The following is a 17502-nucleotide window of genomic DNA, read 5'->3' as shown; positions in this document are numbered from 1 at the left end:
AAGGATATTGCACATTTTTATTGTATAAGTGGGGAACATTTAACTGTTCATGAGGTAGATTGCCTGGGGGAAGAAACTGTTCTTGTGCCTGACTGTCCTGGTATTTGCGGCTCTGAAGCGCCGGCCAAATGGCAAGAGTTCAAAGATGGGGTAACTTGGGTGTGAGGGATCCAGAGTGATTTTCTGAGCCCTTTTCCTCACTCTGGATGTATACAGTTCTTGAAGGGTGGGCAGGGGAGTACCAATAATCCTTTCAGCAGTCCGAACCGTTCTCTGTAGTCTTCTGATGTCTGATTTTGTAGCTGAACCCAAACCACACAGTTATTGGAGTGCACAGGACAGACTCAATGACGGCTGAGTAGAACTGTTTCAGCAGCTCCTGTGGCAGGTTAAACTTCCTCAGCTGGCGAAGGAAGTACAGCCTTTGTTGGGCCTTTTTAACAATGGAGTCAATGTGATTGTCCCACTTCAGGTCCTGAGAGATGGTGGTTCCCAGGAATCTGAATGACTCCACTGCAGCCACAGTGCTGTTCATGATGGTGAGTGGGGGGAGGTGCAGGGGGGTTTCTTCTGAAGTCCACGATCATCTCCACTGTTTTGAGCGTGTTCAGCTCCAGGTTGTTAAGACTGCACCAGACAGCCAGCTGCTCAACCTCTTGTCTGTAAGCAGACTCGTCACCGTCCTGGATGAGACCGATGAGTGTGGTGTCGTCTGCAAACTTCAGGAGCTTGACAAAGGGGTCTTTTGAGGTGCAGTCGTTGGTGTACAGCGAGAAGAGCAGGGGGGAGAGAACTTCACCCTGAGGGTGCACCAGTGTTGGTGGAGCAGCTGTTGGACATGAATTTCCCCAGTCTCACTAGCTGTTGCCTATCTGTCAGAAAGCTGGGTGATCCACTGACAGATAGAACTAGGAACAGAGAGCTGGGTCAGTTTGGTCTGGAGGACTGTTGGGATGATGGTGTTGAAAGCCGAACTGAAGTCCACAAACAGGATCCTCACATAAGTCCCTGTTTTGTCCAGATGTTGCAGGATGAAGTGCAATCCCATGTTGATTGCATCATCCACAGACCTGTTTGCTCGGTAAGCAAACTGCAGGGGGTCCAGTAAGGGTCCAGTGATGTCCTTCAGATAAGCCAGAACCAGTTTGTTCAAACGACTTCATGACGACAGATGTTAGAGCCACAGGTCTGTAGTCGTTAAGTCCTGTAATCTTGGGTTTCTTTGGAATGGGGATGATGGTGGAGCGTTTGAAGCAGGGAGGCACTTCACACAACTCCAGAGATCTGTTGAAGATCTGTGAAAAGATGGGGGCCAGCTGGTCAGCACAGGTTTTCAAACAGGCTGGTGTAACGCCATCTGGGCCTGGTGCTTTTCTTCTTTTGTTCTTCCTGAAGACCTGGCGCACATCATCTTCACAGATTTGAAGAGCAGGAGGTGTGGAGAGGGGGGATTGCAGGAGGTGTTAACGGTTGTGTAGAGAGATGGTCAGAATGGGTGTTGGGGGTTTCAAATCTACAATAAAACTCATTCAGGTCGTTAACAAGTCGTTGATTAGCCTCAGTGCAGGAGGATGGTGTCTTGTAATTAGTGATGGCTCTCAGTCCACTCCACACTGAAGTTGAGTCGTTGGAAGTAAACTGGTCTTCCAACTTTTTAGCGTAGGTCTTTTTAGCCGCTCTAATCTCTTTGTTCAGTGTGTTCCTGGCCTGATTGTACAAGACTCTGTCCACATTTCTGTAGGCATCCTCTTTGGGCCTGACGAAGATGTCTGAGTTTTGCTATAAACCATGGCTTATCATTGTTGAATGTTAAATAAGTCCTGGTAGGAATGCATATATCCTCACAAAAACTAATATATGATGTTACGGTCTCTGTGAGTTCGTCCAGATTGGTGGTAGCAGCTTCAAAAACACTCCAATCAGTGAGGTCAAAACAGGCTTGTAAATCCTGCTCTGTTTCGTTGGTCCATCTCTTTACAGTCTTTACTACAGGTTTAGCAGATTTAAGTTTCTGCCTGTAGGTTGGTATAAGATGAACCAGACAGTGATCAGACAGTCCCAAAGCTGCTCGTGGAACAGAGTGATATGCATCCTTTATTGTGGTGTAACAGTGATCCAATATATTACTGTCTCTGGTGGGACATGTAACATGCTGTCTGTATTTTGGCAGTTCACGGGAGAGATTGGCCTTATTAAAGTCCCCAAGAATGATTAAAACAGAGTCCGGGTGTTGTTGTTCTGTCTCTGTAATCTGGTCAGCGAGTTTCTGTAAAGCCAGACTTACGTGCGCTTGCGGAGGGATATAAACACTCACCAGAATGAACGAGTGAAACTCCCGCGGCGAATAGAACGGCTTGCAGTTAATGAAGAGTGTTTCGAGATCTGAGCAGCACATCTTCTTTAACAAAGTTACATCTGTACACCACCGTTCATTGATGTAAAAGCATGTCCCGCCGCCGCGCGATTTCCCCGTTGATTCTGCGTCGCGATCCGCTCTGAACAGCTGAAAGCCCGGCAGATGGAGCGCACTGTCCGGTTTATGGCGTCATTGAGCCAGGTTTCCGTGAAACACAGAGCAGCAGAGTGTGAGAAATCCTTATTTGTCCGAGAGAGCAGAAGGATTTCGTCCGTTTTGTTGGGTAGAGAGCGGAGATTTGCCAGATGGATGCTAGGCAACGGCGTTCGAAATCCGCGCTTCCTGAGTCTAACGAGCGCACCAGCTCGCTTCCCCCGTTTGCGCGTCCTGAAGCGTTTGATCAGCGCCGCTGCTCCGCCGACAACAACGTTCAGTAAAACGTCTGAATAATTGAAATCCGGTAAAAGATCTGTGTGGTGTGTTCTCTCGAATGTTCAGCAGTTCTTCCCTGGTGAAACTGATCGTGTTTGTTAAACAAAAAACAGGAAAAACGAACAAAAACAGTACAAACACTGGAGAGCCAAGCACTGAAGCAGCCGTCTGCGGCGCCATCGAGAGCGGTCCCGATTTGAGAAAGGGGTAAAGATTTGAGCAGATAAAAAAAACACGGTTGGATTTTTTTTTTATATATAATTTTAGGGTGGTTGTGTACACACTGCCAACACACATTTCAGTTCAAACAACTTGTAAAAGTGCATGTAGCATCATATGACCCCTTTAATACCAGATTCTAGTATGGGCATAAAAAAAATCTGACCGTTTATTATTGACAGTGAAAATAGAGGGGAAGCTGGAAACTGTTCTTCAGCAGATAAATGGGACCTATTCTGTGGGGACACAGGCTAGAACTAAACCCACATTACCTGCATGAGCCCCAAGGCTCAACGTTTCTGGAGCACATGAGCTAACCACTAGGCTCAAACTAGTAAAACAATATAAATATAAAACCCTTATAGAATAAGAGTGAATATTAGCTCACAGTAAGACCTGTGGGAGCATTGTAGAGCTGCTGTAAGGAGCGTTTAACCCCTGATTACAGCAGAAACTCACACACACACACACACACAGAGATGCCCCCGGGGCTCCGTGTCCACTCATATCCCGCACTGCTTCAGCACTTCCTACACACACACACACACACACACACACACACACAGGTCATGTTACCGGCTGCACACACACACATGCTCCCTCATCACAGTCACACTCACACTTAATGCTCTCCTGACCACACACAGCCTCAGGTTGTGCTTCCGCTGGTGTCTCATGATCTGGAAGGATTTCATTGCTTTTTTAATGTACACCAGAAGTCGTCTATTAGTCATATTGAAAATAACAAAAAATTAATTTCATGAGTTCATTTTATTTTGTAAACAGATATTCCACACCATAGAATGAGATGACTGTAAGTATTTTAATGATGCATTTGGGTTTAAACTAGATTGCTTTGTTTCAGCAGTTTTCACTTGGCGCTGTCATTATTATTATCCAGTATTTGGAGTATTTGAGTTACTGAGAAGGGCTTTCAGTACTATGTCTTTTTGTTCACCAAAGTAGTATTTATTTGATTTTTATATGGATTTTTTTTTTTTAAATGTAGTCAAATATTGTACTTTCACCATTTAAAATAATATTTTAGTATTATACTTTAATTGCCTTTTTTTTTAACCTGTAAAGGCAATGCTCCATTTTCAGCAGTTTTTTTTTCTACTTCTGAAACCTGAAGAAATCCCTCTATTTGGTGTTTGAGGGGACCTTTTATAAGCACAGTTTTAAATGGCTGTGCTGCTAAAATAGCTTGTAAATCTCTCATTATGTTATATTATCAACACATTTTGTATTCAGTCTTTTTGTAAATTCTTTTTGGAAGTGATTGGTCACTGGCCTCATTGATCTGAACTTACGCACCTCTGTTTTTGAGCGAAAAAAGCACTCGAATGATTGAATATGCATCCAATGTTAAGTAATAATATAGCATAAGATATTTATAAGTAAGTTTTGGTAGGCCAAAAATTAAAAATGATCAGTTTTTCAGTTATCAGTTCTAAAAGTGATCTCCTGAGTGAGGAAAAAAAACAGAAAAAAATTGCAAAATTTGCAAAAATTGAGAAGAATTTTTATGAATATAGAATGTTTTAGAGATTGCCCTCTTATTTTTAACTGCTATATAGTTTTTTTTTTAAATCATCTAATTCCCAGTGAAGTCCAGCCTTAACTTTTTTTCCTTGAATACCATATTTGACTCTAAAAAGTTTGCGAATGTCATCTCACGTTAAATTTAAAATGAATTCACTTTAGAGAGACACCTAAAACTAACCAATTGAGACAAAACCCTACATTTACACCTTGTAACTGTTGCTCTGTAGCACGTATTTTAAAACCGCCTTAGTTGTTTATAGTATTTACTTGAAATTCTCTTATTTGAACAGAATCTAAGATAGTGTGATTTAAAGTATGTGTGGTGGGTCTCTTTGAGCAGATGATATCCACATCGGACATCTGGTTCTGTTTCTGTGTTGTGTTTGTCTCATGTGTATGGAAGCTTTTCTTCTCGTCTCTAACTGCTCTGAAGGACTGTAACATTGTGTTTTTAACCACCGCCTCTCTGTCTTGCTGTATCTCTGTGTGTCTGTAACCCTGTCCCGTGGCTGTGACACTAACAGGAGTCTGCACTGGGACTGTGACCCCTCTACTCTCCTGCTTCACTCTGAGCCGGGGTACTGCACACTTTCTGCTCGTTCTCCTTCACTTCTGCTCTTTCAGTCCTCTAGAGGAAGTAGTCACGAGGGATTGTTGGACTGTGATCATGAGCATGGAGTCATACTGTGATTCTAATGCTTTAAACATCACAGATGTGAATGTAAACATGATTAATAGAATTTAGAATAAAAGTTGTCAAAATAATCAAATGCAAGTTTAGAAATTATATAATGACCAAAAAAAAGTTAAACTAATACACTGTCTTGTTCTAAAGCTTTTGAACAATATTGAAAGAGATCCCATGAGAACTGATGGCTGTTTTTCCTTTAGATGGTTGAACAATGTGGGCGTTGTTCCTTCTTATGATGTGTGTGTGTGTGTGTGTGCCCTCCCAGACGTGGTCCTCTGAAGTTGGCCATGGTGAAGGTGACCCACGTGGATTTCCCTCCCAAAGAGGTGGTGTCCTACACGAAGGAGACACAGACGCCCACCGTGACAGAGCAGAAAGAGGGTAAGACGTCATCAAACCCATACAGGAATACTGACTGACTGATACCATTTACAAGATTATTTTCGAGTTATGCACAGTAAACAAAGCAATTTCTGATACTGTTACATTAAAACTAAAAACACTAACAACCTCCAGAATTTTTTAATGCTACAGGTGGATTCATCAGTAAATACATCTAAATGCCACTTCTAATGCCGCCTCTGTGTTTCCTCTGCAATGCAAAGATCAGTTTTGTTGATACTGATTTCATTTGCTTGGTAATAGCCCAAATGCAAGAATTTGACTTAAAAGATGGTGCACACTTTTAGAAAAAAAAAAAAAAAATGGCTTAAAGGTAAAACTGCCCATAAAAGTTGTTGGAAATGATTAATTTCTATCACTGTTGTGAACTGACCACACAGAATATGAAGAATATCAAAATATTCAGGATTCAGCTGTCAGCACAATTAGAGAAAAGATATCATCACAATAACACACTCTATTGCAAAATATTGTTAATTATCATTATCGGTAAAATCCCAGAAAATTACCGAGATATCATTTTTTGTCAATATTGCACACCACTGATTTGTTATTTAATTGATATAATAATTTATTAATGATTATTGTTTAAATTAATAAAATAATTCATACTTTTGACTCATCCATTGTCTTAAAAATGGTTTAAAGGCTGAAATGTAAAGTTTATCATGTGAAAACTTGTACCTGAACTGTAAATGACACTTTTTACAGTAATTTTACAGTTTAATACGGTACTATAGACATTTACCTACCCCGGTCTTATGGTATTAATTTTATTTGTGCAGGTCTTAAAAAGGTCTTAAATTTGAGATTAAAAATCCTGCAGAAACCCTGATAATGGCCAGTGTTGGTGCTTTCTTTCTGCACATTTGTATGTATGTATGTATGTACACATTTTTTATTCCAGCTTAGGAAAACTATACTTTTTACTGTAAATTTGAATGTTTTATGCTTAATTTCTCAGATTTTTATTTTCTGATTCTCTGTAAAAATAAAAAAAATGTAAAAACAGACAAAAACAGTAGGTTTTGTTTAAAATCATGTTTAAAAATTAAACAGACAACACAGTAGGTTTACAATGTCAGTTATGTTATGGTTTATCAACCACAGCATAAAAATCAACTTATTTTACTAAAGGTTATTATTTGACAAAGGTGGTTTGGTTCATTACAAAAAAAAGAACACTTTTAACACTGAGGATGCAGGTCAGGGTAGAAACGAGCGTGACTGACACATGTCAATCATAGGAGGAGGAGGAGGCAGTGCATCTGCAGCAGCAGTTAGAGCACAAGCCTCTGATCTGAGAGATGTTCAGATGTGTGTGTGCGTCAGAGATCAGAAGTGTGTAAGCCTCTTTGGAAATGATCTGACCGTAGTGAGCATGGAGATGAAAGCTGAGGGAAAATTGCAGAGACTCGAGAAACATAAGACGTAAGGCAAGATTAAACTCACACACACACACACACACACTCACATCCGTTTACAGAGACGGAGCGAGAGGGGGCACAGGAAATAGTTTAGCGGAGATATGAGAGTGTGTGTCCAAAGGCAGGCCAGGGTTTGTGTAATTGCAGTTGAGGCCTTTTATGTGACCGCCCCACTCTCATGTCAGATATACATGATCACTGCTATACTCTGTGTGTGTTTGTGTCTTTGTGATGTCTGTTCTGTTGATGTTTGTGCGGGAGATAATTAGGGATCGTTTTAATGAAAGCTTGACTAAATCAGTATTTGACAGTTTCATTTATTAGCATTGGTTTGATTAGGCTGATATTAGATGCAGATATCACCAGGGCCTGTTTTTACATATTTATACAGTAAACTTAATTATCTTAGCAGTGAGTTGATTTTATCATAAAAGAGAGAGACATCTGCCTGTCTAAAAATAACATTCATCTTTCTGTTTTTCCCCTCTGTTATCTCTCAGTTCTCTCACTCCCTCTTAGTCTTCCTGATCTTTAAAGATTTTTAAAGAGAATCAATCTTCAATGAAGTTTCTTTATCATGATAAATGAAAAACAGGATTACTAAAACAAAGATGAGCACTTTAACTGCAGAAATGATTAAAGACCACATGATAAATAGAAAAATAAATGCTCTTGTGTTGAAGTGTGGACTCATCTCACATTAGGACTGAGAAATAATCACAGTTTATAATATATAAGACTGTGTCATTGATAAGTTAGGTGTAGTTTGTGTAACAGTGTCAAGTCAGATATTTTATTATCACATTGGACTTGTGTAACACAAAAACTTTGGTTCATTTTTTCAAATCAGTTTAGACTGACAGCCAATTTCATTGAATTTATATAAAATATCAAATATTCACTGATACCCCCAGATCACGATTCATGTTTTAGTATTTAAAAAAAAAATTGCTCTTCTTTTGACCTTTATTTTCATCAAAGGATCCTTACAAATCATCAGGGTCACAAAAATGTTAAGCATTAATGTAATATTTGTCAATAATCAGAAATGTTTCTTGAGCAGCAAATCATCATATTAGAATGATTTCTGAAGGATCTTGTGACACTGAAGACTCGAGTAATGATGCTTTGAAATCACAGGAATTAATTATATTTTAAAATAAATGCGAATAGAAAAAATATTTTTAATTTAAATAATATTTCATAATGCTTGTTTTTACTGTATTTTTTTAATCAAATAAATGTAGAATTTCTGAGCATAAGAGACTTTCAAAAACATTAAAAAAAATAAATCGTATCAACCCCAAACTTTAGATCGGCTGTGTATGTAGGTAAGTGTCACTGTTTATTACTTTTTATTGTTAAGCGTCATTATAACTAAATATTATTCCTCCTGTCCTCATAGAGATAGTCCTCATGAGATAGTTTAACGTTATGCTGTATTTTACTTCATGCATTAAACATTTTGAATGTACTTGAAAAGATGCTACCTATAATTTTTAAGCCCTTTCAGAGCAAATGCAGAAATATCACCTATTGTGATGAGATAGATTTACACATTGTCAAAAGGCTGAAAAAAAAATCTAGATATATATTTTTCTCTGCTATGTCACTTTGCCCCAGCCCACAGTATGTTAAATTTAAGACTTTTATCTGCAGACTGACCGAAAGCTCTCCTCAACACACACATGCGCACACACACGCGCACACACACACACACACACACACACACACACACACACACACACACACACACACACACACACACACACACACACACACACACACACCCACACCAGTTCCATTCCTGCCACTGTATAATCATTTCATCAACTCTCACACTCTCTCCTGTCTCTCCTCCAGCACATAACAAATCACTCTGGGTGACATTGGGAGGTTTTTCTCTCTCTTTTTCACTGATGGAGTGGTTTGTGGTGAAGAGGCTTGTGGGGCTGTTGAAGGCTCAGCTCCGTGTAGGTCAGAAAGTGTGTGCACGTTACTGTGCGCAGCAGGACATACTGTTTACATATAGGACAGTGCTGTTTCAGAGTGCTAGATACGGTTACATTCACATGCATTTAATGCAATCTATAAATTAAGTGACTCCCTTAAATTTTCAGTTGCATACCTGCATCAGTGGTGTGTGAACAGCACTGCACAAAACTAGTTGTCTGTCATGTCATACAGTGCAGTAGCCACTGTGCATTACTTGAATTGTCTTGCGTTTTTTCCACGTGGCATTCTGACCTGATATGACCAGTGTGTCTGAAGGTCTTAGATCCAGATGCTGTTGTCCAGCAGTGCTCCTTCCATCAGTTTTATGGTCTTGGTTTGCATTAAAACACATTCAAAAAGACTGTAGATCTGCGGATGGATATTGCCCGATCCTCAGCTCTGCTTGCTGGAGCACCAGGGGTTGTGAGAGTGTGAAATTGAATTAAAAGTGATTGTTTTAATCGCCCTTGTGCTCATGGGAGGGTTAATATCCCATGCTAATCACAAGAAGCCTCTCAAATGAAGAGCATCTCTCTTAAAGTGAGGAACCCTCAGCCCAGCTCTTCACAGATCCCAGCATCTCTAAATTAATGCTATTGTCCATCATCTCCTGAATGCACTCATTTCAGCATTCATCAGCTATCAGTCAATGACTCAGGAATTACGACATTGATTATGGGGATAATAAAAAGCCACAATTGGTCTCATTTTATCTGTGTTTTGCACAAACATTTTGGGACAGAACTAATTTGGTAATGCCTTCACAAAAAAAAGTAATGGAGTATAAGTTGAACTTGAACCTATTACAAACTCTGCTTGGGGAAGTCTTTCACAAAATTCCTGATCTAGTAGAACCCTATTGCCTGGATTTTGCCCACGGACATAGCTAAACAATGGTACATTTAACCACACCTTAAGACAGCATTTTTGGTCATTAAAGGTTTTTTTCTGTATAATGCCTTAACAAAAAATTAATGCCACATAAATTGCCTCAATCTAAATTTCACAGGCAAAAACTTGTCCATTGTCAGTAGTATAGCAAGGTACGAATCACTGGAGTCACATTTAAAGTAAGCAACTTGCCGATTTCATGTGACCAACTCAACTTGTTGCAAAATCTGTGTGGGAAAATCTTTCACCCATACGTGGAATACCAGATCTTGTGAATTCCTATTAAATGTGCAGAACATTGGTGGCCGCACCTTAAGACGGCATTTTGGGGTATTGGAGGTGCACTGTGATGGCCAGAATTGGTGTTGAACACTGATCTTGATCGATCTGTTCAACAGAACTTCCTCTGTGGAGAGTGATGCGACCCGAAGAGCTGCGCACACCTCTTTGTTCTGTTTTGCAGCTGTAAAGCACATCGCGAAGAACCCATTCATTGAGTCGCGCAGAAGTCCCGGACTCGTATTCACAGAGCTGGGGTTCGCTCGGGCCTCTTTCACAAGCACAAACGTGGAAGTCAGCGTTCAGAGGTCTCTCTGTGTCTCCTTTTCTGTGGGCGTCCGACGGACTCCGTGCACCTGCAGAGGACATCAAAGAGCATTAGTCTTGTTCTCGAACAACCTCTGACCCCATGGGGTGCTTGCATTAATACATTGTCCTTTGACAAAGCCTGCCGATTACTGGCTGCTCTCTTTCTCTCTCTGCTTACGCCCTCCCTCCCTGCAAAAAGCTTTTATTTCTTGAGGGATACAAAAGCTATAATTGCTGCTGCTTTGAGATGAGGTGTCGATGGGAAGGGGATCTGCCATCAGGGTGAGTTCTGTTAAATGTTTTTCTATCTCTCTCCCCCCCTCTGTGGGGTCACCAGGATCACTTGCTTTTCTCCAAATGGGCATTTTTGCTGGCAGGTGCATTACACCCCTTATTTTCAGATTGTCTTTCCGCTGCTAATGCCTGGCAGGTTGATTGCTCGGGTCTGGCTGGGGGAGAAAGGGCCGCGCTGCGTTCGGGCCCCGGACTGAAAGACACTGATTACTGTTTTCCTCCGAGCCTGATTGAGGCCCTTGAAAGGAAAGATTTTAACCTTCTCTCTCTTCTCTTCTTGCTGAGAAAAAAAGTGAGGGACGTGACCGGCTCGGCATACTGATGGCCCGTGTCATCAGAACGAGTTGGGGTTCGATCCTTGCTCAAAACTCATCAGAGCTGTCCTCACTCCCCCCACCCCAATTCCTGCAGGCCCCCCGCTCTTCTCTCTCTCTAGGCCACGACTTCCTCCACCCCGCTCTTCTCTCTCTCTTCCTGAGAGAGCCGTGGACACCTTTCTGATGTAAAATCTGACAGATGACATTATCATTTTGATTATTGCAGGAAAGGACAATTTCACTCTCTATTGAAACAAGTTTTTCTGGTCATGCAAAGAAGATGCCATTAACTTGGGTGTACCACGAAACCTTTATTTTGATTATCGGGTATGAATATTTGTGGGGTAATTATAATTATAATTTACCCCAAAATTAAAATTATTTCATTATTTACTCATCCTCGTGTTGTTGGACGAGATCACTGACGGATATCCTAGCTGCTTTTTTCGATGTAACGTAAACCAAAAAAGTCCTGTAAAAGTCCATAAAATTGTGAGGAAAATATTGGAAATCATTATTTTTCTGATACTATTTCCATTTGGAATAGTTTATATTTATGTTATGGTTTTATCTGACATTTACTAAACTCTCATAAAAAAGTATAAAAGCTGTAAAAGGTACACCTTTGTACCTAAAGTACCTTAAATGTACATACTAGTACCTAAAGTGTACATATTAGTACCTTTTGAAAGGTTGCTGCTTTTGTACCTTTTTTTTTTCTAAGAGTGTATTGTAGTATTTATTTTGTTTCATATTTTAAGTTAAATTTATATCAGAAAAATTACACCTTTTCTCACGTTTCCCCCCAAATCATGCATTTTTACTATGGTCTACTTTTTTAGGGTTTTTTTTGGTTCCTTTCCGACCGGGTCGCTTTTCCTTGTTTTATTGTGTTGGAAAGAGGGGCTACTGTAGAATATTCTTCAGATATTCTCCTCTTGTGTTTAGAGGAACTAAAGTCATATGGATTCAGAATGCAAATAAATGAACACATTTCATATTGGGAGCTCTTCCTTCAACATCCTTTTAACGTCTTTCCCTGAGATTACATTTATTCAGGCGTCACTGCTAGAGTATTGTAGGAGATGAGCCGTGTGTGTGTGGCTTACAGCTGGTCAGGGCAGAAGCTTCATTTAGCTGCTCATGTTTGGGGGTGAATAGCGGTCCCTGGACCCCCTGCCGACTCTCTAATTGCACAGACTTGTGTATCCGGAGAGAGAGTCTTGACTAAGAGCAGTCAGGCAGAAACCCTGTGCCATCCCTGTGCCACCACACACACAATTGCAGCAAAACCATCTGCCTAATACACACACAGAGCCGTCAGCTGTCTCAGCCGCTGGCACCTGCGCCCTGCGTGTGTGGGATGCGCTGCTGAATAGTCCCTGTCTCAGTTACGCCGGGAGTCTGTTGGACGGGCTGTAGGTTAAGACCTCTGCGACGGCGTAGCCCCCTGTAGATTAGAGAGAGGACAGAGTCTGGGATGTAGAGACAATGTCCAAACACACCCAGAAAAACACACTCCAGGTTGTTCTTGGGCATTTGAACAGACTAAACAGGCTGTTAGCAGTCACAGACTTGTCACAAATTCACTGGGTTTCAAGAATTTGTTGGCTGATTCAATTTGGGTTTTCCACTTTTTCAATTGATGTTCATCAGAACCAGTGAAATGAAACAAATCCTTCCACAGTCCTGGTTATTTTATGTTAATAATTGCTGTTAATAGTGTTAATCGTCTGTTTATTTACGTCTTTTATAGATTTTTCTGAACATTTCTGCCGTATGCACATAAACTGACAGTCATTACTGATAAGCTACTACTAAATATTGTAGAAACTTAATTTTCTGTAAAGTTGCTTTGCAGTGATTTGTATCGTAAAAAGCGCTATACAAATAAACTTGAATTGAATTGAATAGGGATTCAGAGTGAAATTAGGTATCCATCACCTGCTAAAGGCTGGTTCTTTTAGCACAGTGATGGGTAACTTGCTTATCTTACACGCATTCATTTTATATTTGTTCAGTTTTGTGTACAGTGACCCCAGTCACACTTAAAAATGTACGTTACACATTTTTTTTTTTAGGATCCACTTTATATAGTGAGTTTTTTAATTGGAGAATATGGCAGGTAAAATTTAGCTTGTACTTCAACCACTTTGGTTGACAAGTTAAAATTAAAGTAAACTTCCCACCCTGAATGCTTTATACAGTGGTTTTACAAGTCTCAAGTTTCTTGCACCAAAAACCTTGTAATTTTAGTTTTTCATGACGTTTATCATACTATCTGGCCCTAGAATTAAAAAGCTACTGCTACTATGCCTTTAAGAGGTCATTTACATATGTTAATGAGCTCTGCTATGATTGGCTGACTTTATGCAGTATAGTTTATATTGTCTGTAGGCCAAGTTGCTGAACACTGAATTGATATTGGTATGTAAATGTGGGTGTTGATAATCCTAAATTGTGCCCAAAGTATGCAGTTTGAAAGAAAGCAGTGCTGCGATGTTACCTTGAGTTGTTTTATTCAAATTAACCCAGTTTACACACACAAAAAAAAACTTTACCAACTGAAACATGGGTCCTGTAATAAGACAGTACTGCAGCTCTGATGTGAATTATGTTGATGTTTGTGATCTTCTTATTGCAGAGGAAGATGAGGAAGAGACCCCACCCCCGCAGCCCGAGGTCGAGGCAGAGAAAGAGAAACCAGAAGAGAAACAGGACGAGGAAGGTACTGAACACACCTCATGTACAGTGTCCTGTCAGCTCCACTGTAATACATTACTGTTACTTTACTATCACTGATTTACTGTCATCGTTTTTGTTAATATTTTTAATTACATTTTTGTATTTCCTGTTTTCATTTCAGATGTGGTTTTAGTAATTTTGTGTTTGTCTTTTTTTTATGGTTTCAGTCTTTTTAGTATTTCAGTTTCAAGTAAATGAAAATGAAAAATGTTGCCCCTTGGCAAATACTGATATTGTCAAATATTGACAGTTTAATGCACACAATTTAGTGCATCCTTGTTTCTTCCCAGAGCATGCATTACATTTTCGAATAGTTGAGTGGTTCAGAATAAATTTTTCCACTTATGCACGGTTGCTCCTTGCTGTATGCATGTGTTTAGACAATTTTCAAGATCTTTTTTGTGTAGATTTACTTTCCTACAATTTTCTACAATCTTGCATGGCTCAATACTGGATTGACTGGAACAAACCTGGAACCGCTTCACAGCCATGCTGTTACGGAAAATTGAACACTATTAAATTAAATACTTTGGAATATTTTTCAAACACTAGAATCAAGAATTCAGCAATTCTCATGTATAAATGGAATCTCATGTACACACCTGTGATTGTGTCCTGTCTGTTCGTGAGTGTAGCGCCCCCTCATGAGCTAACAGAGGAGGAGAAGCTGCAGATCCTGCACTCGGAGGAGTTCATGGAGTTCTTCGATCACAGCACACGCATCATGGAGCGCGCTCTGTCCGAACACGTGGACGTTTTCTTCGACTACAGCGGCCGTGACATGGAGGAGAAGGAGGGGTAACAGTCAGCCCTACTCACCTAAAACCAGCTCGTATGCACTGTTCAGTGTGAGATATTTGCTTATATGTGTGTGTGTGTGTGTGTCTAGTGAGATGCAGGCTGGGACCAAACTGTCTCTAAACAGGAAGTTTGTTGATGATCACTGGTCCAGACAGCGGGTGGTGACCTGTCTGGATTGGTCCCCACAGGTACGTTACCTTCTGATTTCTGAAGATCATGTGACACTGAAGCCTGGAATAATGATGCTGAAAATTCAGCTTTTGATCACAGGAATAAATTACATTTTAAAATATAAATTGCAATAGAAAACACTTATTTTAAATATAATAATAATAATGATACTATTTTACAGTATAACTGTTATTTCTGTGTTTGTGATCAAATAAATGCAGCCTTGCTCATAAGAGTCTTCTTTCAAATACATTTAAAAATTATTAATTTGAGTAAAAAATATATTTTTTTTTACCAAGTGGCAAGATGAAAACCACAATTTTCTGTTTCAAACTTTCACATAGCAGATTTAGATTTTCAAAGATTTATTATAAAACTAGGGGTGTAACGGCTTATGCTGTAAACTACAGCGAGCCCTTTTACATTAGGCCTACTATCAGGTTTCTGTTTACAACAGAGCCCAAACTTAAATTGAATTACTATTTATTTTTAAATATAACAAGCAACACTCAACTTAAAATAAATGTATGCAAACATGTAAATTGCACTTAATGCAGTTTTTAAATTAACTTCATGTTAATTCAAATTGTATTCACTGCTGTTTACAATGCGTGGAATGGTGCGCTGTGATTGGTTGAGTTGATATATTGCATTCTGCAGAGAAGGGAGACTGGCGTTTGTCACAGTTTGGAAAGAAAGGGAGAAAACATGACAGAGTAACACGGCGGATACGACAGTACAGACCTGATACAATACCGATTTTGGCGGGAACTACATTTTTTTTTCTTTTAATGGTGTTTATCACATTTTGGAACCAAACTCTTAAAATCTTACAGTCTGTAAACTTTTGAATGGCAGCGTAGTGCACATGAAATTAGGCGTGTATCAAGTGAAGACTGAATTATATTTTTTGTCAATATGTTATTTTTACATTTGATCAAAACTGCTGCTTATTTGTCTGCAACTGACCGAAATGTTGAAGATAACACTGATCCTCTAAAAACAAATCTCATCTGGTTAACATGCTTTTGTTGATGTAGAATATAACAATTTGATTTTAACCCAACAAATATGAATGTGAAGATATTTCACATTGGCTGTGTGTTTGGAGGTGTTTTTCAAAGTTAATTTCTCTCGCCGTATCAAACAGATGATTGGATGTCTTGGAGTCGCTGTGTCTAGTTTGATGTAATAGATCTAGAGTATAAACCCTCTCAAACGCACTGCACCTCATGTGTGTCCACAGCACAAACAGATGTGTGTGATTTGAGAGAGAGCACAAACCACACACTCAAACAATGCTGTCAGTGTGAGTTTACATGAGAAATCTCCTGGCGTCATGCAATCAGTGGCTCATCAGATACTTTACAGCATTGTTGGTTTTAGCAGTATTAATTGTCCCTGCATATGATACTAGGACATGAGAAAGTATATACAGTAAATGATCAAAAAATGACCTATGTCCCATTCAAAGGATTTAAAATTCAGTCAGGTTATCCTTTTGAAAAATAGCTACACTATTAAGATTTGTTTTTCAGTATTGCTGTTTTTTGAATAACAGTTAAGTAAGAGTCCCAGTGGATTACAGCAGCAAACCTGAATGCTTAAATTTACATTAAATACCACAAATAAAACACAAAATTTAAAAACTTAATTTATAGGAATTAATTAAAAACACTTTCGCAGCTATAATGATGTGTAATATTACTCCTCAGTTTTTTTTTTTTTTTTTTTTTTTTTTGGAAAAAAGTAGCTTTCTTTCTGGAAAAGCTATGCTTTATTACAAAAAATGTCATCATTTGCTCACGAATATGTCATTCCAATATAATACATATATGACTGACGTTTCAGTCTGAATATAGCACAGGAGTCGTCTATTATTTTTATGTAGTCATATAGTCAAATATGTTTATGATAATTAAAGACAAAGTAAATGATAATAGATTTTAATTTCTAATTTTTTGGGGGTACAACTACTACTATGGTAGCATTTAATTTGTATTTTGAATTATTAGTATTGTCAAGCTTTATATATTATTTTAGAATATTATATTATATGTTATTAAATAGTATTCAGTGTAACACTTTAGTTTAGGGATCAGTTCTCACTATTAACTAGTTGCTTATTAGCATGCATATTATTAACATTATGGCTGTTTATTAGTACTTATAAAACACATATTAATGCCTTATTCTGAATGACTATACCGAAACATAACTACTAACTGTTAATAAGCAGAAAATTAGGAGCTTATTGAGGCAAAAGCTGGTAATTAATAGTGAGAATTGGTCCCCGGACTAAAGTGTGAAATAATAAATAGTAAAATCTATATATTTTTTAAATAAGTCAGCACAAAAAAAGTACAAATAAATAATTGTAAGCGGGTGGTTCTTGGTCAGAGTAAGCTGTAACCACACTTAATGCGGGAAAGGACAAGTTTTTCTTAGATAGTAAACGTCTAGTTCTCCTGACCTGTACATGTGTTCACAGTATCCAGAGTTGCTAGTGGCCACTTACAACAACAACGAGGAAGCACCGCACGAGCCTGATGGAGTGGCTTTGGTCTGGAACATGAAATACAAGAAGACCACACCGGAATATGTCTTCCACTGTCAGGTACACAC

The 17502-nt window shown here is 39.0% G+C and overlaps 1 protein-coding gene across 4 annotated transcripts in view; it reads left to right on the top strand.

The window, feature by feature from the left end:
• dync1i2a (dynein, cytoplasmic 1, intermediate chain 2a) overlaps nt 1-17502 on the top strand; it is a 41028-nt gene that overhangs the window by 10798 nt on the left and 12728 nt on the right. For 3 of the 4 annotated variants that reach the window (XM_042763142.1, XM_042763143.1, XM_042763144.1), the window contains 6 exons: nt 5080-5133; nt 5512-5627; nt 13805-13888; nt 14541-14703; nt 14795-14894; nt 17369-17494. In XM_042763142.1, the coding sequence (XP_042619076.1) occupies nt 5080-5133; nt 5512-5627; nt 13805-13888; nt 14541-14703; nt 14795-14894; nt 17369-17494 (643 nt within the window). The remainder of the gene's footprint in view (nt 1-5079; nt 5134-5511; nt 5628-13804; nt 13889-14540; nt 14704-14794; nt 14895-17368; nt 17495-17502) is intronic. The other variant, XM_042763145.1, reaches the window with a different exon arrangement.

The sequence above is a fragment of the Cyprinus carpio genome, chromosome A9 (assembly GCF_018340385.1).
Source record: "Cyprinus carpio isolate SPL01 chromosome A9, ASM1834038v1, whole genome shotgun sequence".
In the NCBI taxonomy this organism is placed as follows: domain Eukaryota; kingdom Metazoa; phylum Chordata; class Actinopteri; order Cypriniformes; family Cyprinidae; genus Cyprinus; species Cyprinus carpio.
This window is presented reverse-complemented; position numbering and strand designations above follow the sequence as displayed.